Source organism: Bradysia coprophila (assembly GCF_014529535.1).
Source record: "Bradysia coprophila strain Holo2 chromosome X unlocalized genomic scaffold, BU_Bcop_v1 contig_185, whole genome shotgun sequence".
Lineage (NCBI taxonomy): Eukaryota > Metazoa > Arthropoda > Insecta > Diptera > Sciaridae > Bradysia > Bradysia coprophila.
This window is the reverse complement of record NW_023503305.1, coordinates 606,994-629,638: the sequence shown is the minus strand read 5'-3', so window position 1 is coordinate 629,638 and position 22,645 is coordinate 606,994. Positions and strand designations below refer to the sequence as shown.

At 37.1% G+C, this 22,645-nt stretch overlaps 4 protein-coding genes across 5 annotated transcripts; 2 read left to right on the top strand and 2 right to left on the bottom strand.

The window, feature by feature from the left end:
- Positions 1 to 1,496: 1,496 nt before the first annotated feature.
- On the top strand, positions 1,497 to 22,642 carry LOC119068472 (DNA-(apurinic or apyrimidinic site) endonuclease 2-like). Of its 2 annotated transcripts, XM_037172081.1 has the most exons (8): positions 1,497 to 1,502; positions 4,513 to 4,522; positions 8,500 to 8,502; positions 19,863 to 19,988; positions 20,902 to 20,985; positions 21,042 to 21,238; positions 21,424 to 21,654; positions 21,716 to 22,642. In XM_037172081.1, the coding sequence occupies exons 4-8, from the start codon at positions 19,865 to 19,867 to the stop codon at positions 22,529 to 22,531; spliced, it is 1,452 nt and encodes a 483-aa protein (XP_037027976.1). In that variant the 5' UTR covers positions 1,497 to 1,502; positions 4,513 to 4,522; positions 8,500 to 8,502; positions 19,863 to 19,864; the 3' UTR covers positions 22,532 to 22,642. The 2 variants fall into 2 exon arrangements, with proteins under 2 accessions (XP_037027976.1, XP_037027975.1); XM_037172080.1 differs by lacking the exons at positions 1,497 to 1,502; positions 4,513 to 4,522; positions 8,500 to 8,502 and adding an exon at positions 18,932 to 19,042.
- Positions 5,655 to 7,317, bottom strand: LOC119068479 (probable methyltransferase-like protein 15 homolog). The gene is made up of 2 exons (XM_037172090.1): positions 7,147 to 7,317; positions 5,655 to 7,078 (listed from the first exon to the last, which is right to left on the bottom strand). Exon 2 carries the CDS (start codon positions 6,830 to 6,832, stop codon positions 5,744 to 5,746), a length of 1,089 nt encoding a protein of 362 aa, XP_037027985.1. The 5' UTR covers positions 6,833 to 7,078; positions 7,147 to 7,317; the 3' UTR covers positions 5,655 to 5,743.
- LOC119068494 (ubiquinol-cytochrome-c reductase complex assembly factor 2) lies at positions 5,664 to 7,279 on the bottom strand. The gene is made up of 2 exons (XM_037172107.1): positions 7,147 to 7,279; positions 5,664 to 7,078 (listed from the first exon to the last, which is right to left on the bottom strand). Exons 1-2 carry the CDS (start codon positions 7,215 to 7,217, stop codon positions 6,832 to 6,834), a joined length of 318 nt encoding a protein of 105 aa, XP_037028002.1. The 5' UTR covers positions 7,218 to 7,279; the 3' UTR covers positions 5,664 to 6,831.
- LOC119068443 (probable ATP-dependent RNA helicase spindle-E) lies at positions 9,174 to 17,080 on the top strand. The gene is made up of 21 exons (XM_037172017.1): positions 9,174 to 9,395; positions 9,487 to 9,692; positions 10,222 to 10,464; positions 10,527 to 10,679; positions 10,764 to 11,000; positions 11,389 to 11,523; positions 11,590 to 11,795; positions 11,851 to 12,002; positions 12,368 to 12,534; positions 12,593 to 12,923; positions 13,424 to 13,551; positions 14,019 to 14,229; positions 14,293 to 14,674; positions 14,734 to 14,884; positions 14,947 to 15,165; positions 15,226 to 15,444; positions 15,506 to 15,913; positions 16,005 to 16,292; positions 16,350 to 16,471; positions 16,608 to 16,835; positions 16,898 to 17,080. Exons 2-21 carry the CDS (start codon positions 9,510 to 9,512, stop codon positions 17,028 to 17,030), a joined length of 4,296 nt encoding a protein of 1,431 aa, XP_037027912.1. The 5' UTR covers positions 9,174 to 9,395; positions 9,487 to 9,509; the 3' UTR covers positions 17,031 to 17,080.
- Positions 22,643 to 22,645: the final 3 nt, after the last annotated feature.

Genomic DNA, 22,645 nt, shown 5'->3' with positions numbered 1-22,645 from the left:
TTTTCGCAGTGTAGCTTGTTATTATTGATATTTTATTTTTACATTTAAGTTGTATAACAGCAGAATGGAAAAATAGAATTTTTGTTTTTGATTTATGAAGAAACATACTAATGGGAATGTAAGAAAAATATAAAAAGAATATTTATTATAAAAATGCGTGTAATAGCAATATCATCACTAAGAGTAGTATATTTAATAGGTTTTTAGCTTTGATTTTCGATTTACTTTACGTTCGATAAGAATAAATAAATTTCGCCGAAATAAAATGACAAAATTATAGATATGTAAGACATGCAATTATTTCCATCAAAGAGAAAGTAATTGGCACTACAGCAGAAGGAATTCTTGCATTTTTGCATATAAATTACAGTTCGATTTGAAATTAGCCAGTTGGAACGAAAATAATATGCTAAAATTGTTCTTTTGTTATAAATTCACAAAGTCCACACAACAGGTTTCGTTCATATAGGACATGGGTCAGAAATTTATCATCTGTTTACACTGTTGGAAAGAAAATTTGTGCGTGACGTAATTTTGGGAGTAAACTGTCGATGCCCTAAAGTAATCACTAATTTGAAAGTAAAACGGGATCCTTTTAAATCGGTTCATAATATAGGAACCTGAAATGATTTCGGTAAATTTTAATGTGTTTCTCAATGATTCTCAAAAAATAAGTGCTTTCATCCAGAGATGGAGATGTTAATGGACAGATCTGTAATATGAAATTTTCTCTGTAAATCCTGCATAAAAAACCAACGACGTGCGAGGTTTTCCACACAATCACGAAGCGCGAAAGCCCAAAGCTATTTATCATTTGGATGTGATCGATGATAGCAACTTCTCTGACCTGGTAGTCGATCTGTCGTTTAAATACAATTTAATTTAAATAAAGTCTAACACACTACAGCATTGCTGTAGTACAGCAATTAGTTAGAAATGTGCACTTCTTACAACGAAATTTCGATGTAAAATAAGTAACAGGAGAATCGATAAATTCGTTCTACAGAAAAGCACGAACGTAAGGAAATTTTTTTCTTGTCTTTTATGACGATAATATCGAAATAATTTTCTCTAAGAAACTTTTTTTTCTTGGCGTTGAAAAACAAAAACGTAATCATTTTCACCATAAAGTGGTTTTATTATCATCGTTATTATTTATTACCGCTCGATTTTCTTCGTTTGATATTCTTCTTTTAAATGGAAAAACACACCATACATGTTACTGATGCAGTAAATAAAATTTAAGTCACATAATATGTCTACTCTATGCATGGAAAAAAATCGAGTAAAAGATAATACATTCAATAGTATAACCATTATACTACTGTCTATATCCTATACATATCATGAAATGAAATAAAAAATGTTTTAATGTCTGTGATAGAAAAATAGAACTTTACTAGACGTAAATTAGTATCACTGTTTCAAATTGAAAAAAAAAAATATTTTAAATAAAATAAAAAAAAGTTACGTCTTTGTTCAAGTCAAGGTAGATAAATAATGTGCAAGGTAGGGCCATTCAAACGCGCAGCCGATTAGTTCGATGCTAATGATTTAGTTGTGCTTGTCTATCTCTAAACAGGAGGCTCGTGCAAAATTGTTGGATTTTAATGAAATGAAGAGATGGTATTTGTCACGAACATCACCTCGCTACTATGTCTACCTTGGCTAAACCGTTTCGTTACTAGATTCCAAATATTTTATTCGATTTTCCCAATGAACATTAAAAACGTAAAATATTAGATTATGCACCCATGTCTAAAATGTTTATTTTGACAATTTGCAAGTTATGTGCTGAGCTGAAACTTGACAGTGCTCAATACAAAATTTTACACTGTAAAAACAGTGGGGATAAAATTTCATACAAAATAGTACTCAGTTTGTCAGGTGTCAATCGAAGCACTTTTGCTTGCAGTGCGTTGGCTGAGTCGAAGGATCCAAATCGTCAAAATAATCATTTAGGATAGTGGTGCATACGCTATTTTATCTGCCAAGATCAGATATATCGAGATAAACAAATTTGCACCAGAGGGTTTTAACCTCGAGATTATCGTTCTATTCAGGTAGATAAAATTATTGCTTTCTCGTTCTTATTATGAAAAATATTTTTTGCTTTATTGAATCGAGTAATTACAGATGCTTCGCCGCGGGCTGAGAGTCTGACAATTGGAGAAAAAATATTTCTCCACACGACACTTGGTCGTGATCATAAAAGTTTTAATTTCAAGTTGCAAAATTATCAGGACAAAATATTTGTTGTGCTGGTTGACGTTTCCGAAAATGTTTTCTTAGCAATGCTTATATCTGGATTTTCAATTCTTATGACTTTTCGGAAACAAACAAATTGGTCAGGCATCGATTTTGAGTTCGGCTTGTGAACTGCACTATTACCCACTATCCCCTCTTTTCTTAAGCGATTTTTTCGTGCAATAACGTTCAAATTCACTGAACATTTTAGCGTAATGTTATGAAATTCAATTGTTTTAATTGAATAACACAAATCTATGAATATCATCAGACAATAGCAATGAAAAAGAAATTTACAGCGCTACAATTAATGCTATTTTATGTGCCACTAGCAATGAATACGCTTCAAATGGTTTAGTTTTCGTCAGTGAATAAATTATCCAATACAATGAACAAAGTGCAGAAAGAGTTAATATCCACTGTTGATATTTGAACATTAATTCTGTTCTTCTGATTGATAACAGATTGTATACCCATGATTTATACGAAAATACATTTTATAAACCCATAAACCATCTGTAATTATGACATTAACACAAACAAACGATTTCAAGAATTTAAGGACGATGACAATATTTACAAACGAAGGGAAGGTGTAATTGTCTATTGCTTTTTTTGGATAATAAAATTTTTGACCTTTTCCTTTGGAAAAGTTTTTATTCCGATTTGGTGGTGGAGGTCAACAATTTTTTTTTATCCAAGCTACAATGGACTTTCCTCTTGCCTATTCTTCATTTCATTGTCATCAGATTAAGAAAAGAGAGAGAAATAAATTGCCTTTTTTTAGGAAATAAAATTGAATTTAAAAAGAAAATCTAAATAAAAGACGAAAACATATCAAGTATAATTGTGAGAAATTTACCATAAATATAAAAAATGGAATGTTTTAGAACATTAATATAGAGCACACAGAAAAAAGATATTGATGTAGAGAAAAAGAAGAAAAAAATAATTATTAAATAGAAAACAAATTATATGGCTTGTTATGAATTTAGTGAATTTATGAGTGTAAAATAAATGTTAAATATGAAAACGAACTAAAAAGTTTTTTTTTTAAATTTGTAATCTATGAATATCAGTACAAAACATTAACAATATGAGACATATCGAACCGATTTTGATAAACGTTTTCTTCCTAAAAAGTAATAATGAATTTTGAGCCCGACATGAAGTCAATCTGCTAAATCGTTCGGAAGATATCTGAAAATCTGAAAAGCAGTCCTCGCTGCTCTTATTATCTAAACATTTCCTAAAATTTGCCAAAAAGTAAATCAATTTTCCAAAAATAGGCCCTGATTCAGACATTAAAACGATTAGAGACCATTATTATTACACTAGACAAATAGAGAATTTTCGATGAACCAATGAATTAAAAAAAAAAAAATTCAACTCATTCTTATATTCGCTCCGCTTTAGCCTACGGTCTCGAGTGACAATTTACACATATAGTGATTAAAAATGCATTTATCACTCGGTTGTATAAACTAGGCCCCACTGTTTGTGGGTCGGGTCCCTTGACTGCGTTTTTCAATTTAGGGAAATTAAAGTAAATTTGAGGAAAGTTAGTGATAGACATACTGGATTCCTACTTGTACAATGCTGACTGTAGCACCGACAGCACCGACCAGTGATAAACTCACAGAATGTTTACTTTTACAATGGACTTAAGCACAGACTAGTACACTCTTACATTTACAACGCTCCCTTTAGCACCGATATTGTAGGCTTCGCCCGAACAATATTTTTTGCTTAAATACTGGAATCAACCAATTCATTAAAAATTATTGAAATGAAAAGCGTCTTTCGAATTTTTTAAATTGAAAGAAAAGAATTATGTCAATGAAAAGTTATTGGAATGCGTTGTTTTTTTGTTTTTTCACAGAAGTTAAAAGTTATAAAAAAGTGAATATTGTTAGAAATTATTAGTCCATCACTTTCAGATTTTCAATATCTTGTTCAGGATTTTTCGAGTTATCGTGCAATCAAAAACCAGATAAAATTGCTTTTAAGAATTACTTCAAGATCATGAGTACTAAGCTGACCATCTACGAACTTGAACCCAAAAACGTTTTTCCTCGTCGAATACAACCAAAACATCCAAATTTGGTTCAGGATTTCTCGAGATATCGTTAAATCCAAAAGCCAGACAAAAATGATTTTGGGAATTACTTCCAGATCATTTGTCCAACATCGACCACCTACGAACTTAACCTGAGGAATTTTATTCCTCGTCAATTAAAACCAAAATTTCCAAAATCGGTTTAGATTTACTCAAGTTATCGTGCTATCAAGAAGCCATAAAAAAAATCTTTTGGGAATAACTCCCAGATCAGTAGGTCGATATTGACCATCTACGATCTTGACCTCAGGAATTTAATTCCTCGTCGATTGAAACTAAATTTTTGAAAATCGGTTCAGAACTCAAGTCATAGTGCTATCAAGCGTTCAGTATTTTCCGTTTTTTGCTAACATTTCATACATTTTACAAAATCGATCATAGTGAACGTATTTTATGATATATATGACCCTTGACTTAACAGTCAAGAGAATAACTATTTCGGATTCAACCCTAGTATCTTCCATTATACTCCAGTATGGGATGGGCCTGTTTACGTAATAATTGATGCTTGATACACAATGCAAAGGAATGATGACAGTGCGCTCCGATTTAAATGAGGTTGACACAATATGTTGAAACTTCGTCAGTTCATTTCGATTGGTTAACATTGAGTGCGGAAACGTTGCACATTTGCGATGGGCAATGTTTACGCCTATTTTGAAAGAAAAAGGATATTTCGATATTGTTAAGTCAGTCTTAGAGTAACCATTATAATAAACGGTCGCTTGTCCATAAAATGTAATATTCTGGGTTTCATTTACTCAGTACGGCCAACTATTTCTCACATGGGGGCTCAACCGGGATCATCGAATAAAAAAGTTTTTGGAAATCCGTTGAAAATTACTTCAGCTGTCGTATAATAAAGAGACCAGACAGATATTCTGTTGGAACTTCTTTCAGATCAGATCATGCAGTACATTATAGCACATCTTTGAAATTAACACCACGACTTTCATTCAAATCGTGTTATCGTGTTAAGTTTCACTTAACGTTTTTTGTCATTAACACTTGTAGCTGATTAAGATGGACAGTAGTAAAAATATGATTTTTCCTTAACCCTCTCGTTCTATCTTGGGCAGACATTCATCGGTAATTTTTATCAAATTTTTCGTTCAATCTATACGAAAATTTTGACAGTCGTTAAAATCTTACCTCATCCTACGATTATTAAGACATTATTTCATCCTCACCATAACACTAACGGCAGTGCAACATTGAGTATAAGGCATAGGGCTCTTTTTCTTTCGAATCTGACTAACCAGATCTGTCATAATTGAAAGATAATTCAACTGGTTCAACGCAATTTCTGGTTTATTTTATAATTTACAATTGAGTCTCTAGCCATCACTAAACAATCATTTCCATTTTCATATTCAATCATTCTTTAACAGCTGCCCTAAACTTGGCCGAACGGCTTCTTGGATTTCGTTCTATTTCTTCTGTCGTTGGGACTAACACATGTTTGTTCAATTGCTGCCACGACGATTCTTTTAATTCATTTATTACCTCTAATTCCTGCACCAACGCATGACTGGAGTACCGTAACGGTATGGGATTAGCCACATTGCCCAGCAAGTTTCCCATTAAATGACGCTTGACAATCAAATCTTCCAGTGAATGAAATGTGATGGCAACTAGGCGCCCGTTTTGTTTCAGAAACCGTTCAGCAAGTAGCATTCCGTAGTTGATTTCGTTGAGTTCGTCATTGACGAATATTCGCAGAGCTAGAAATGTTTTTGTGGCGTTGTGTGCATGTCTCTGAAGTTTATCTAAACGAAGGTTGTCGTTGAAACAGGAATTCACCAAATCGGCAAGCTCTTTCGTTGTCTCAATTTTTCGCAGAGAGTAGCGCGTATCGACAATAGCCCGTGCAATTTTCTTGGCGCACTTTTCTTCACCGTAAATCTTTAATATTCTAGCCAAATCCTCTTCGTCGATCTTCGCTAGAACATCAGCGGCTGTTGGTTGTCCAGGTATTCGGTCTTTATCCATCCGCATATCTAACGGACCATTTTTACTGAGAGCGAAACCTCGGTCAGCCTGATCGAATTGCATTGACGAACATCCAAAATCGAATAGAATTCCGTCGATCGATGCGAAACCATAGCCGTGTGCTTTCAATAAGTCGGGAAGTTCGGAAAACTTTCCCAGCATCGGTATTAGTCGATTCGGATAATCGTCTTTCATATCCATAGCCAATTCGTAAGATTCCTGATCTCGATCCAAAGTAATGACAGTTGTGTTCGGTGAATGATCTAAGATACGTTTTGTGTGACCGCCAGCACCGAAGGTCATGTCGATGAATATTTTACCAGGTTCCGGTTTTAGGTAGTCGATGACTTCGGTAGCCATAACGGGAATATGTAATTCATTGATTGGATTGGCGGTAATGTTGTGATTGTGTTTTAATCGGCATAACAATGGAAATAATTGACGCTGCATGGACGGTAGAAGGCGTCGAGCCATTATTTAGAGTTTTCCTTCTCCCAACTCTTCAAAAAGTCGTTGGACAGAATCTGACTACACTGAGGAGGGGTCAATCCAGATGCCGTTGAACTGTGCTGTCGCTGATATTTTTCGGCGTATACGCTACGGGACAGTCTTTCAAGCGCTTCGAACTGCTTATCGAGATCTTCGCTGTCAATGGTATTTATAGTTGATGAGCCAAGTGTTGTTTTCAATAAATGTTCTCGCAAGTGTGCTCCAAGATCTCTGAATGGAAAAATGGGCAGAGGGGTTAGTGGTGTGCACAATATGAAAATACGATTCTTAACACTCACCTTCCGGCTTTTGTTTTATCAACTGGCCACCTTTCTAGCAACTTTAGAAATCTGTTATACTGAACTGACATATTACCTCCGAACCATGAAATTTATCTTTTTTATATTTTTCCAACCTCTACAAAAGTCAAATGACAGCTATGAACGTTCGCGGCCGGAGCATTCTAAGTGCAATGAGTCCGTTTTATGACATTAACAAGATACGTGGGTATGTTCAAATGGTTGGTCTTTAGGGAGAAGCGATGCAGGTGCATAGCACAAAATCCCAGATATATTAAAGGATTCTGCTTTTCTACTGTAGAAAGGTAATTTGAACAGATTCTTTACAGATTATATGAAATGTCAGCTTAATACATTGTTGAAAATGGAACGATGTGGGTGGAGCAGGCAAAACAAATTGACAGCAATTCGCATAAAACTTTCTTTATTGAATAGACTTCAATTTCCCTGTACAAACAAGTTCTAATTAAGCAAGAAACTAACATTAAAATCAGCTAAGAAGTCTTGTATCCCTGGTCTACACCAAACCCTTTCAAGCCAATTAATTATCCGAGCCAGCCATTCAGCGTCCTAGATTAACAATTTTCGTACGACTTAATAATAAAATTCCGTCAAAATGAAAATTCTTTTAGTAAACTTTAAGTTAAGTTAAGTTTACATTTCGAGTCTCGACATACTAGATTCATAAACGATCAGTGTTGCTCATCGAATTCAGTGTTGCTCCACAACATACATCACGTCCTTGTTTGGATTTTTTTTTGCCGAAAGGGAGGTTTGTAAGGTATTTTTCAACTTTTCTTTTTATACAATCTCTAGTGAGTATGTTTAACCAAACATGTCTGAATTGTCAGTGTCTTAACCTGTTCCATCAGAACCTTGATGCAATGAAACTTGAAGCAAGATATTTGTTCGGGTTGTATAATATGGCTTGAGTTGCTGTCCTGCATTACATTTTCCAAAAATTATTAAAATTATAGTAAAATATAGCCTAGTTCAGTGAAATTTAGACATGAATATGCTTCAAATATTTTTCAGCTGGTCCACTCACACACACAAAACTTCATTGAATATGGGTATCACAGAGGGATTCTTTTGAAAAGCAGCCTGCCGAAACCGGACGCATTTTCCAGTGGACTTTTTTATATGTGCCTTAAAAAAAGACCGACAAAAGTTCGCCTTAATAATCAAATTTTACCCATACTTTCAACTGTTCGTAACTCTTCGTGTTCGATCGAATTTTATAACCATATAAGACTCTTTGCTAACAGCATCTCACATGACCTTATATGTCTCGTGTAGCCAGAGAGATTTACATAAGAAAAGTACATTTTTTTGGTTTTCGATCCCCACTAGTTAGCCTTGACAAATTTTTTTGAAAGTGGTTTTTGCTAATAAAAGAGTGCACTCAAAAATGCGTTCGATTTCAGCAGGCTGTTTTTTAAAGGAATCCCTCATATCCTTTGTCAATGAATATAAGGTAGAATCATTATTAGACTGGCTAACAAACTTATCGGACCACTCTAACTGTGGATTTACATAGCAACGTAAAAGTGACAGATGCAAAAATTTTCTCATACGGCAACTCGAAATTTCATTCATAATTTTAATTTTATGAATGAAATTTCGGGTTGCAGTATTTAAAAAACATTGCATCTGTCACTTTTACGTTGCTATGTAAATCCACGGTAAGGCACAACAGCATGAGGCGTTGTTCAAAAATACGACAAAAATTAAAATTTCTGCTTCTTTCACACCTTTTACGCATAAGAATTGCTATGATATTTAAAAAAAAACGCCAAAAGAATTAAACTCATTTATTTTTGTGATGTAATGCTTAGTTTCCTCTTACCAAAAAAAGTACTCCGTGTGAGAGACAAAATTGAATTTTTTCAAATTTTCTTTGTTTATTTGACAGTTTGCTCTCTCACGGCGCTCTAACGGCTCTCTCACGGCGTACTTTTTTTAAGTGGAATGGGCACTTAACTGAAAGAATCAAAGAATCATTAAAGTATATCATCAGCTGATTGTTCAGGTTTGGTGAGTTTGGTAAAAACGCCTGGAGAGCAAACAATAATAAACAACGTAAACAACTTTCCACATAACATAGTTGCATATTCCGCAAATGATTTGCTGCATTTCTATTTACTTTGTGACAAGTTTGGTAAAGTCAAATGCTAGGACAACCTTCGCCATTTCAATTTGAACATTTTCTCAGCCTAAGCTGTCGCTCTTATATTAACGAAACCAAGGTTTGTACACAATTCATGGAAGGTGGAGGCACATTATTGTACTGAACAGTGACATGAACGAATTATTACAAATGTAACAACAATGTTCCAGCCCATCTCAATAAATTTGCAAATATGGCCGAACTGAACAGCTTTTTCAGCTTGAAGACGGATATTAAGAGAGAACCAGGCCCATCTGGATATGTATCCTCAAGGCGAATTCCTAAAGCTGAACCTATCCAACCCGTCAAGCGAAACTTCGTTGGCACGGAATATGGCGAAGAGGAGCGCAGAGCTGAATTGGATAATATGAAAAAAGTAAGTTGTGTCTTCCTTCAATCATCTTAATCGAACAAAAATTCCAATGATTTACGATTGGCTCAAATCGCATTTCTTATGGACAACCTTGGCTTTGTTTTGTGTTTTGATCATTGATAATAATTTAAATTCTCCTGAGATATGACCATTGAGCAACAAGTGCAGTGTGCTGCCTATTTACATTAGACACAAAGAACTCCAGCGAATTAACAATAAACGAAGACGGAGACAATTTCATTTTCGTTAAAATTCGCTAATATTTTCCATTCCTTTCCATTGCTTAATCAGTTTGTAACAACTCACTGCATATCTGACAATTTTTGACAGTAATATGGCGTTGGTCCGGTGTTCAACCATTTCGATTGTTCACCTTGACCGCATAACGCCACAATTTTTATTTGATCCTTACAAAAGAGAATTAAATTTCCTGGTGGGATCATAAACGATGATAGTGAAGAGCATATGATTCTGGAATGCTCTAAAAGACGGAGGGACGTCGGCTGTGTCTACTAAATATCAAAATTTTCAGTTCGCCGAATTCGAGTCTACAGCTAAACGACGCAAATACCAATCAGATGAAGAAAGCAGTAATGAAGGTGCATCAACTATTGCGACGATGGACCGTATTGACGACGTGTACAATCGCTACGATTTCACCAGAACGTTACCGGACCTACCTATCATCGAAATGAAGGATCTTATTCTGGAGACAATTAAAGCAAATCCAGTTGTTATTTTAGAAGGGGCAACTGGTTGCGGAAAGAGTACTCAGGTCGATCTCAAATTGATAAGCCTCTATCGAAGCCATTATTTAAGTCAACTATTTTCTGACAGGTTCCACAATTTATATTAGACGATGGGTTTAAGAGGAAGAAAAGTGTGAATATAATCGTGACACAACCGAGACGAATTGCAGCTATATCTATTGCCAACAGAGTTGCGAAAGAGCGAGGTCTACCAAATTTGCCACATTTGATTGGCTATCAGGTATGCTACTATCAGTTGTTCATCTTCAACCTGTCCTTTTTCTATCTCTGTACAAATTCGAATTACAATACTTTCTCACAATAGATTGGACTCAGCGTAAAAACGAACGCCGACACACGCATTACGTTTTGCACGACTGGCGTTCTGTTGGAGAAATTAGTTGCCTGTGGGACGTTGTCCAATTATACCCACATTATTCTGGATGAAGTTCATGAACGAAGCCAAGACATGGATTTTCTGTTCATTGTAATCAAGAAATTGTGGCTAACGGCTCCGAACGTTAGAATCATTTTGATGTCGGCTACAATTGAAGCTGCTGAGGTAATGGTTTTCATTGAATTATGGTTCTACCGCTTTTAATAGAGTGAGCAGCACACTCTTTTTAGTTGTACTCTTCAAATATTCGAAAGGCACGGCATAGTCAGATTTGTTAAATCATCGCTCCGTTTGAGATGAGAGTCCCATTCAGGCGCCACATTTTTATTTTAAATTTTACTTATCCATACATATCATGTTGTTACGTTACGTGCTAGTGCAGTGTGTTCGCAGTAAACGAATACTCGACATTCCTTTTAACAACTAAACCATCTTAGAGCGACTGGAAAAGTTAATGACTTAATCGGTCAATCACAACAGTGACAGTAGTCTCGTACTTCAGATGAAGTACATCCACATGACGAAGCTAATAATTTTTTGTTTGAAATTTTAGTTCGCAGCTTACTTTAGTAACTACTCCGGAGGCCCTAACAATGAACAAAAACCTGCTCCAATAATCAAAGTCGACAAAAAAACAAACTTTCAGGTCCAATCATTCACCTTAGACGATCTCTCCAAAATAATTATCGTAAGTTCGGACCTGCACTCCCAATTATTCCATCTTCCATTAAAATGAACGTTGTGTTATTAACAGGACAAGAGTATAACGTTCGAACTTAGTAATCCGGAAATGAAAGAGGAAATGTACCTGACAGCCCTTCGGTTGATAATCATTTTTGATCGAATCGATAACACAGACGAATTACGACTGAACAAAAAGCCGACCATTTTGATATTTCTACCCGGCTATTATGAGATCGGTTATATGGGCAAACTCATAGCGGAATATGCCAGAATTCTGTAAGTGATGTAACGAACATTTTGCAATTCATTGTGAGTAAACGATGATATTTAGACAGGAGGACCCAATCGTCGTACTTTTACATTCAATGATTACACACGAAGAGCAGGCGAGAGCGATGAAAACACCACCGGCTGATAAAAGAATGATCATTTTAGCGACAAATATTGCAGAAAGTTCGATTACGGTTCCGGATGTTAAATATGGTAAATATTTACTTTTGGCTTATCATAAACATTGGCATTCGATATGGTCATGAAATCAATACCAACCGACCATCAGTGGTCTTGTAAGGGACAATGTAAATTCAGTCCTACCAAGTCCTACATACACGGTTTACCTGCGAAATAGTTTCAATCCTTGGAGTAACTATCTTTGACTTGGGTGCCATCTGACGAGGCCAATTCTCGTTAATTTCTTGGCTACTTTACCTTACCGAGGTATTGGTTGGATCAGAAATTGAAATTTTTAAATTTTTAGAAATTGAATTTTGCAAATTTTCGATTATTATACGGTGCAGGCATAGCGTAGTCTTGACTCAATTCGTGATTTTGTCTTGACCAATTTTCAGTTATCGACTTTTGCTTAACGAAACACAACATAATCGATACAACCACCAATATAACCTCATTACAATTGGCATGGTGTTCACGAAGCAGTTGCCGTCAACGTGCTGGACGCACTGGCCGTACAATGAATGGCCGTGTCTATCGCTTGGTTCCAAAAGATTTCTATGAGGTAAGAATATGTAGGCAATATCCGTCGTTTCTCGGTCTAAATTTTCGCCATTAATTAGAATCAAATGGACGAAACTAGCAAACCGGAAATGGTGCGATGTCCGTTGGAAAAGGTTGTACTTAAAGCGAAACAGCTCAATATGGGATCGCCGTGCACAGTGATTGCGTGGGCAATGGATCGACCGACCAAGTATGATATTGAAAATACGATACTGTTGCTGAAGGAAGCTGGTGCAATGTTGCGTACTGCGGAGGGTCATCATTCGGATGATGATGGGGATATTACACTGATCGGACATGTGATGACGGCACTGCCCGTTGACTTTCTTATTGCTAAGCTGATAGTGCTTGGATTTTGTTTTAATGTCTTGTCGGAGTGCATTATCATTGGTAAGTGGTTCAACGTTTTGGGCTGTTGTTTTTATTGATAGTCAAATAATGACTAAGGGAGTTGCAAATAGTTGCATGCCGATAGATGCGAATGGAGTCAAGGGCTGCAGGAAGGGTACATGTCCCATTAGCGAATTATAAGTAAAATGGAACTTCATTAGCAAGTCCTAGTATAGTCCAACGATGTCTTCTCTTCTGGACTATCAAAAAACTTCTTTTCACATCGACAGACTGTTTGAAAAGAAATTTTATTTTTATTACAATTCGCTAATTGGTGAATATGTCCCCTCTCTGCATTTAGATATTTTATTCTCTCACTTCAGCTGAAACTTCGGATACCTTTCCTGATAAACATTTTGTATAAACCTCGGAAAACAGTAGGAAATCGCAATTCTCGTGTGACTTGTTGATCTCGCTACGCTCTGCCCACAAACAACACCCTCAACATGAAATTTCCGACTTTTTTCCAAGATTAACAAACAAAACTACTTCTTTTGCAGGTGCCGGTCTCACTACCAAAAGCATTTTTCAGCAAGGAACCAAGAATGTCGTCCGATTCTATTCGAAAAAAATGGTTTGGTCCGACGGTTCTGGCAGTGATCTGTTTGCAATCCTGAAAGCGTACAACGTAATTTTTTCACTTTTTACATAATTTGTCGCCGATGGTCCCACTTAAACCAGCATAGTGCATGTTTTGAGTGAAACTTGGATTTTAATCAGCTTCAATGCAAATCCATTTTCCATTCATGCGAGACGTAGCTCGGGAGATAAAAGTTAAAGTGTCCGTAGAGAGAGTGATATTTCTCACTAATTCTACTTCCTATGCTGCATTATAGTGGGATCAAATCGTCAGGTGAACATTTAATGTCTTCAAGAATCAACAAATACACGCCACGGAACTAGACTAAACCAATGGTCCTTGTAGATAACGAACTCCTTTCCCATACATAAATTAATCACAGAACTCTTACACTAGTGATAGACACACTGTATTTGACCCAACTTGACTGGACTATTAATGTACGTGGCGTTGTGTTTGTTAATAAATTGAGATACTCAGACCTCCTATTAAACATTAATTTCCTTCTTGTTCAGGCATATGCCGATCGTATAAAAAAGCAACAAGAAATTAAGAATTGGGCGGATCGCTATTACCTGAACGAAAGGTCATTAAGTGAAATGTCAGATTTGATTAAGGATATCAAAGAACGTTTGGATCGGTTCGGCATCAAAGACAATGAGGAGACGAACAGAACGAATTGGACCTCGACCGAAAAGTCGTTAATATTGAAAGTGGTCATTGCGGGTAACACTTCAGCTTATTAACTTAATTTTCCAATTATCCGCTCAACCTTCTTGTTGTATCTAGGAGCATTCTATCCCAATTATTTCGTCCATTCATCGTCAGAAATGGAACAGCGGGAAATATCTCGTGTCCTCAACGGTCGTGATCCGTCGAATACAGTATACTTTACAGGCTTCCCGGAGAAGTACATTCGTCCTTTGTACGTTAAATCGATAACTAAGCTGATGAGTCCCTGCACAAATTTGCGGGAAAACATACAGGTCAGCTTCGACGAAGGAACCGAAAAAGTTTTCGTTTCGTTCAACCAAACAAGAATGTCGATAGAAGCGAATACAGATGCTGATCTCAATGTTGTTGAAATGGGTCCGGAGGAAACGTGCATTGAAGTGTACAAAGCACTGAAATTGAAAAAGTCCTCAAAGCAGTTGGTGCTTCGTGTTATGCAGTAAGTGCAAAAATTCTAAAATCTAAATTCAATCAACTTAATGACAACGTGATTTTCAGTCCCTTTGATGCACAGAAATTTGCCGAAGAAATGGGTGTTGGTTCGTTGGTCCAAGGCAAGTGGATATGCAAGAAGAAAACAATCGAAAATATCGAAATGCTCTGTCTACCGCGAAAGGATGTGAGAAGAGTGAAGGGAAAAATTACTCATGTAAGCAACAAAGTAATGACATCGCAGCGTCAATTTGTTATCTCTTTTTTTTCTTTCTCCAGTACGACACCAATTTCAACCGCTTCTGGTTTCGTTCTTCTGAAGAGGAGAAATATTTCCGCGTCATACAATCGGAACTGAATTCATCGAAAGATATTGAAGAATTCCAGACTTACGATGATATCGAAATTGGGCAAGTAGTTGCTGCGTTTTACGACGGAGTGTACAATCGTGCTAAAGTGTTGTTAGCTATTGAAGGAGCTGACACCGTTCTATACCATGTATACCGTCACCATAGCACATACTATAAGAATCGATGTAATTTTTTGTTCCAATTTCAGGTAATGTTGCTGGACATTGGCTCGGACGTTATGGTGGAATTCAGTGAATTGCGACGGTTACGTGGTGTGTCTGCACAGTACACGGACATACCACCACGCGTTTTCGAATGTCGCTTAGCATTTATCCAACCATCTGAAATGCATTCGCATCGATACGAATGGCAGTCCATAATGGCTGAATTTCAAAAATTAATTTCCGACGAAATAACAACCGTCGAGGTAAGTCAAACGGAGACCCATTTTGTCGGTTTGTCGTTTTACGATGATTACCTTCACTCAGATTTACTCCGTGGAGAGGGGTGTCGCCAGCGTTTCCATCTACATAGACGATCAAACCGTGCAAAACTTTTTAATCGGTGAAGGATTTGCCCGTGCGACGGACGAAAATTTCATGTCAAAATTGGACCACGATCAGAGGATTAAAAAACAGAAAGAAATTGGTGGCCGGTATGACGACGAATGTGATGCGATGGAAGAAGAAATGCGAAAAATGATGCCCATCGAAGAGGCATGCGAAACAGAAGAACCAAATATGTCGACGAGACACATTACTGTGACATTAAACGGACCGAAAAGTCCGTTGGAATGCGAATTATCTTCTAGCTTGCATCAGTCAAAATATCAATCGAAACACGTTATCGTTGATACGCATTCTGTGAATTCGATTTTGCTGAAAGCTAACCCTCAGGTATGGTTACTGCTGCTCTTTTCGTGCGGTGTGGACGTCCCTTGTAGACACAAATCCGTCAGTCGTTTCAAATGTTCATTTCAATTTACAGGATACATTCGAGAAGTATGTGGTTGCTGCTAGCGTAACTCAAAGCCAAAGAGAAAGTAAATTGACCGTTCATGAAACATCGCTTATGCCAAGTATTCCCGGTTTTGGACCTCTAATGGCATTGCTATTCAGTCCGTATTGTGAATTCTTCCGCGACAGTTACAAGTCACGGTACACTGCTATCCTTTGCGGCTTGGGCGAACATCCGAGCACTAAGCAACCAATTTACGGTGAACATGATGCCGTTTTCAATTTAGATGTGGAAATTGATTCGACCGACATCGAAACAGTTTAGTTCAATACGATTACGCGCCGCATTAGATTTAACGAAAATTCCTTACCGCAGATCAATCGATGTCGTGTTATTATGGATACGTTTCTGCAAATGAAACCTGACCAAAAGCAGCCAAAAGTGATGGAATGGAATCGTCATGATCTAACTTCGAAGATAAAGACTGAAATTCTGTCGTGAGTTGATTTTTGTACTTGTCCCAATTTTAATATTTAATCATCCCGAGGTAAACACATTTATGTATTCGCCCTGGTGACGAAGTGATTTCTGATTTTCTTCATTTTATTTACCTGGTTTTTCAACCTATTCCAGACTTCTCGAAAAACAACGTCCACTTATGGGAATCTCTTATAACTCTGACATGCGATGGTCAAAATATCATCCCAACGACTTGATTAGAGCCAAGAGTGTATTCCCATTAACGGCCATATTTCCCACCCACAACATTCTCAGTTTAGCTGCCGCAGACTCGCCGGACCGACTGTACTATCATCATGATTTAGTTGAAAATAACAAAGAGTTGCATCAAACGTCTAAGTCGTACGTTTTGGGACAGCTGCTTTTTGTGCTCAATTTGAAATTTTCGTTTCTTTTTTTTTCAGAGATGTAGCCTTGAGACGTCCTGTAAACTGTAGATTATGTCTAATGGAATTGGATACCGTTGCGGATTTGAAGATTCATCTGTATTCCCGTCTCCATTCAGAACGTGAAAAGAAAATTCTGTCGGGACATTGAAATTATTTTAAGAATTTTTTTGCTTGAAATATAACTGTTGGACAACTCAATTATTTCACACTTCGTTTTAGTTTGATTTGTGAGCCAAATAAGCATTATATGTTAAAGTGGATAATGATGTACCCTACGATCATGTTCAAGAAAATCCATAGATAAAATTGTAACCGAAATACTTTTTCCTTCCCCCGCCTTTCACCTTTCAGCCAAAAAAAAAACAAACAAAATTGGCAAAAATTCAGAGCCGAGCTAAGAGTAATAACAAACTGGTTTTTATTTCGAATCTTTTACTTCACTTTTTAAAACATGATTTTTTGCTATAATGAGCCAATTTTAATTCTGAAAAATTCCTGAAGTTTTTGAGAAAAATGCTACAAAAATCCAATTTTTTCCCCGAATTTTTCGGAATTTTGTTGATTCCCCCCCAAAAAAAGCACTGGAATATGGACGATAACCGACCGTAAGAAATAAACGTTTCATAGTTGTTTTATTCGTTAGTCTTTGCAACATTAACTTTTGTCGTCGCTCTCAACAACATGTGTACTCGTTTGCAAGTCAAACTTTCATCTACTCACAAAATAGTGACAACCAAAGTGACTTAGACTTAAAGGTCTTTTTTTGTAACCATGATTACAATTCTTTTGTTTTGATTTGGGTAGATTAGATTAGATTAGATTAGATGGGAGGGTGTAAGCCCAGCACCTAAGCCTCAGATGGGCCTGTTGTGCTATTGTACAAGTCTCTTGATCATATGGACTGTGATTTTACATCATATCTCTCCCGACTTAGATTGTTCACAAATCGACCGTGTGTTAACGTCCCATACGTTGTGAATTCTCCAAGCCGTGGGTGGTATGCGAATACCACAACCATCACTAATTGACCTGTACATTTTCCCAAAGATGGCGCTATCAACATTGTCATGTTGTAGCTCTTTCTACTATTGACATTATGTCGATATGGTTTCTTTTATGGAGAAAGCGAATGTTGGGTTTTTTGATATTTCCGACTTTGTTACGGTTACGGCTATTAGTTTTAGGTAATAGCAAGTGTCTAATCACCATAGGCCATGAGTTGCCTCTTCGTATAAATCGCCATGCCACCATGTGACTGAACTCGTTCTGGCGTTGCAGGTTGTAGCGTTTGAATGATTCGTATTTCGTCATATCCCTTGACATCCATACAACGTATCAATCAATAGATCTGTTAAACCTCGCGGTCATTTTGGAGTACAAGATAGTTTCTGTATCTTGGGATTGTACCACAGCAAATGTGTAAAAATTTGCTATGTGGTTTTGGGGTGTCAAATGAGAACCCGAGGCGTTTGTACCTTACCTGCACTAAAATTGACTGCCAGATGCCATACGGCAATGTGTTGATTTGGGTAACAACACCCTCTTCACACATTTCAAAAAGACATGGTTTCCTGAAGAGGCAAATCTACGAAAAATGCCTCCAAAAAATCCTCTGACAACGAAATGGACGAAATTGGAAATTGTTATCCATCGCTCGTCCTTTTATTTCCCTTTTTCCCTTCATCATCTTGTCTTACCCCGCACACGATTCAGCGCCAAGGCTTCCACTTCGCTCCAAGTCTTTCCTTGGTCCTTGGCTTCTTCGATGATTGTCCTTTTCCACGTAATCTTTGGACGACCTCTCTTCTTGTTTCCCTGTGGATTCCAATCTAGCGCATCTTTCGCTATGTCTTCACTGGGTCTACGTAGAGTCGTTCCTATTCAATTCCCCTTCTTTCTCCTGATCATTAATGCCATTAATACAAACCTGTTTGTATTTGTCAAGTTTTTTTTTTAAATATATTGCGCGTTGTGTCAAGGCAAGATGAAAGTCACAACAATATTTACACAACAATATTTACCGCGCCGAAAAAAGTGACACTTCTCATGATTTTCTGTTTGTATTTTTACCTAAAAGTGTCCAGTAATTTCTATCGGATTTTGATTCATACGATTGAATATTGAAACGTTTGGGAGTACATTCTGTTTTAATGATACGTCGTAAGTCACAATTGAGTTGATGTGTTTTGAATTAAAGTGATTAAGGGTATGAAAACAAAAAGAAGATTTTCAACCCTTAGTGATCAGATTGACTTTTTTGGTTGCAATTTTATGACAAAACTGTATTTATTACAGTAAATATATTTGGCTAAAAGTACAGGCTCACAGTCACTTTCTTATAAAGACATAATCGTTTTACATGTCCTTCACACTGTTCTTCCTGTTCTGACATAATGCAATATACCACGGAAGAGTAAAATAAAGGCAGTGGCGCTTGATTTGACTAGAGACCTGGATTATCTAGTATAGCCTTATATTTTGCGAATAAAATTTGTTCAATTTATGTCAGTGTTCATTTGAGTTCATTTTCATACAGTGAAAGGGACCTAATTATATGACGTTTCAAAAATGAACCGCTCCTGCCTGATCTATTTTACTCTGCCATAAACAAAAAGACTAACATTTTCTGACTAATGTTTATAGACTTCGACCCAATCGTTCAATCAATGCTTCAAAGTGTCCTGCGAACTAAGATCACTGTTATCACTGCGTCACTGTTATCAAAGTTTAAATTTCCGTTAAAATATTCTACGGCTAAATTACTGTGTAGTCCGCAGTGATTAATAAAACTTCCGTTGAAGACAAACGACTCTTTTAAATTGATAGTTGAGCGCTCTCCTCACAAAAGTGAAAAGTAGCTGGATATTCATATCATAGCTCACCAATACCCTCTCACCTATACAGAAAAAAAAAATTCATCCATCGTCACACTGTCAGTATTCGGTATCAAAATTTTAATTTCCGTTTAAATTTTCTACAGCTATGGAATCTGCCGGCTTTAATGTTGTTTCGTGGAATGTGAATGGACTACGGACGATCAATATCAAAGACGCTCTATCTCAGTTGGATTGTTCTATTTTGGGTATACAGGAAACAAAATTGGCAAGTACGTGTTTTAGGAATCGAACTTGGACTTTCTATGTTTTAATCAGTGTAGTAGTAGATTACGTTGTGTGATGCGAAAATAATGCATTACATGAGGTAACAATGTGGTGATAAACGCAAACTCACACAAGTGATTTTGTGCACTGGACAAATACGGGAAAAAATGCATTTCTTTACGATTTATCGTGTCAGAACGGTTTTGAATGAATTTTTCCATAATTGAACAAATTTAATATGGTCAATGTGACCCTCGACAGGAAATGGATTTTTTCAGCACACGTCCCAATTTTCCTTACTTGCTTCGCTCGGACTTAGGACTGGTGCTGAAAAAATCGTCATTTCCTGTCTTGGTACGAAAAATACTATTTTGTATCCGAGCCGAAGGCGAGTTATAAAACTACTTTTGTCGAAAAAGTTACCAAGAGTTACCAAGAGTTTGCGAGAATCACAAGGTTGTTTCCGAATTAACGAATTACGTACCAGCATCCAATGTGTTCTGGTTTATTTCCTGTCCCAAGCGAAAATTGATTATCACAAACAAATTCAAATAAAATGAACCGACAATGTTCATCATTGCCGCGAGGGGGCTAACGGCCATGTAATGATCAAGTTTCGCATGGTGCAAGCAATAATAGTATATTACTTCCGAGGTTCCAAGTTGTGTATTTGATAAGTGGGGTGTTACAGCCCGACCCGAAGGGGAGGGCTGTATTCCCCACTTGTCAAATAACAACTTGGAACCTCGCTTGGAACCTCGTAAGTACAATGCTTTACGTGATTAGGCAATGTAAATGAAAATGAAACATGCCGTAACACGTAAAATAATATTTTTCGTAGTGTGCTAGGTTCAATTCTCTGTGACTCTTTCGACCCACAATTTTTCACTCAAATTCTTTTCTTTTAACTATGTTTAGGGGATGCTTTATCCGAGGATGTTGGTGTTGTAGACCACTACACAGCATGCTTTTCGTTTTGCCGTAATCGAACTGGATATTCAGGTAATTGAACATTTTTCGCTCAATTCGCCTCAGTGAAAGTAGCAAGACTTTTGTAGGTGTTGCCTTATATTGTCGTGACAATTTTATGCCGACAAAGTCGGAGGAAGGGCTGAGTGGATTATTAAATAAGAAGTACTCGAAGGGGCCTGACAGTCTGATAGCAAGCTATGGAAATGTTGAAGAAAACGAAAAGACGAATGCCGCTGCGGCTGATGACGACGGGAGAAGCATTTTGACGCAACACACGGTAAAGGTAGGTGCGAAAAGCGTCAATAATGTTCCTTTTCACCCTCGAATTGACAAAACAGAAAAAAACATTATTCTTCCGCTGTAGCTGCAATATTTCATTATGCAGTGGTGCTGTTAACGTCAAAATGACATTCTAAATTTCCAAGAAAATCGTTGCAGATAATAACTTGAAATTCAATTCATTTCCAGCTGCCAAATGGAGAACACAAATTACTTACTGTGATCAATGTGTACTGTCCAAGACTACGTACGAATGATCCCGACGATCCAGTGGACAACACCGATTTCAAATATACATTCCACAATACTCTAGGAAAGCGAGCCAATGCGCTTGTGGCGAACGGATCCTTTGTCATTGTAATGGGAGACTTTAATATCTCACACAGACCTATCGACAGAGTCGAGGCTGATGATACAGAGGTAAAATTCACTGGATTGCCATATCAATATTCGTCTTCTAATTGCATTGATTGATGTGCAGGAGTTTGCTACCGATGTCTTCAGGAAATGGATTGACGAGTTGTTATCACTTGGATTTGTTGATACTTTTCGAATGCTTCATCCCGATACTTCTGACGCGTTTACATGCTGGTGCAGCCGAACAAATGCTAGACAAAATAATTACGGCAGCCGAATCGATTACATTATGGTCGATAAAGAACTATCGACCTATCTCGAAAAGGCGGAAGTTCATAGCGATATCTATGGTAGCGATCACTGTCCCATTTCGGCAACATTTCACACATTAATTCCGGTTCCGGCCGAGAAACCACCGCTGGATGCAGCCAAATATTACAAAGAATTTTGTGGAAAGCAAACGAATTTGAAAGATTTTCTGAGTCGAAACGACGGTTGTCCCACTCAAAATGCATTCGAAATTCTTAACCGTGCGAAAAGTAAAAGGAATAATGGCCCTGAAGGCAAACAAGCCGATATCACCAAATTTTTCGCAAAAAAACCAAAAATAACAAACGACACGATGACCGTAGAGAGTAACTCGTACAGGCATGACGATATGACCTCAAGTGGCAAAACGTTTGTCGATTTCCAACAGAGAAAAGAGAAAAGTTTGGCCGATGCAAATCAGGATGCGAGTAAGAAGTGGAAAAACCTAATGTCAACTCCGAATACTCCGTCCTGTGCCGGTCACAATGAGCTTTGTGTTCTTAGAACAGTTCGGAAGAAAGGATTGAATCAAGGCAGAAAATTTTGGGCATGTCCTCGTGGTGTGGGGCAATCGAACGATCCCAATGCTAATTGCAATCACTTTGCGTGGGTGGTGAACACGAAGTCGTAAATTCTTATTTTGATGAAAATGATGCCTTGGGTGTGACTGTGACGGTGTGAGTGTGTGATTTTTGTAAATTTGTATTTGCTGTGATTAATAAAATTCCCGTTGAAGACAAAAGAT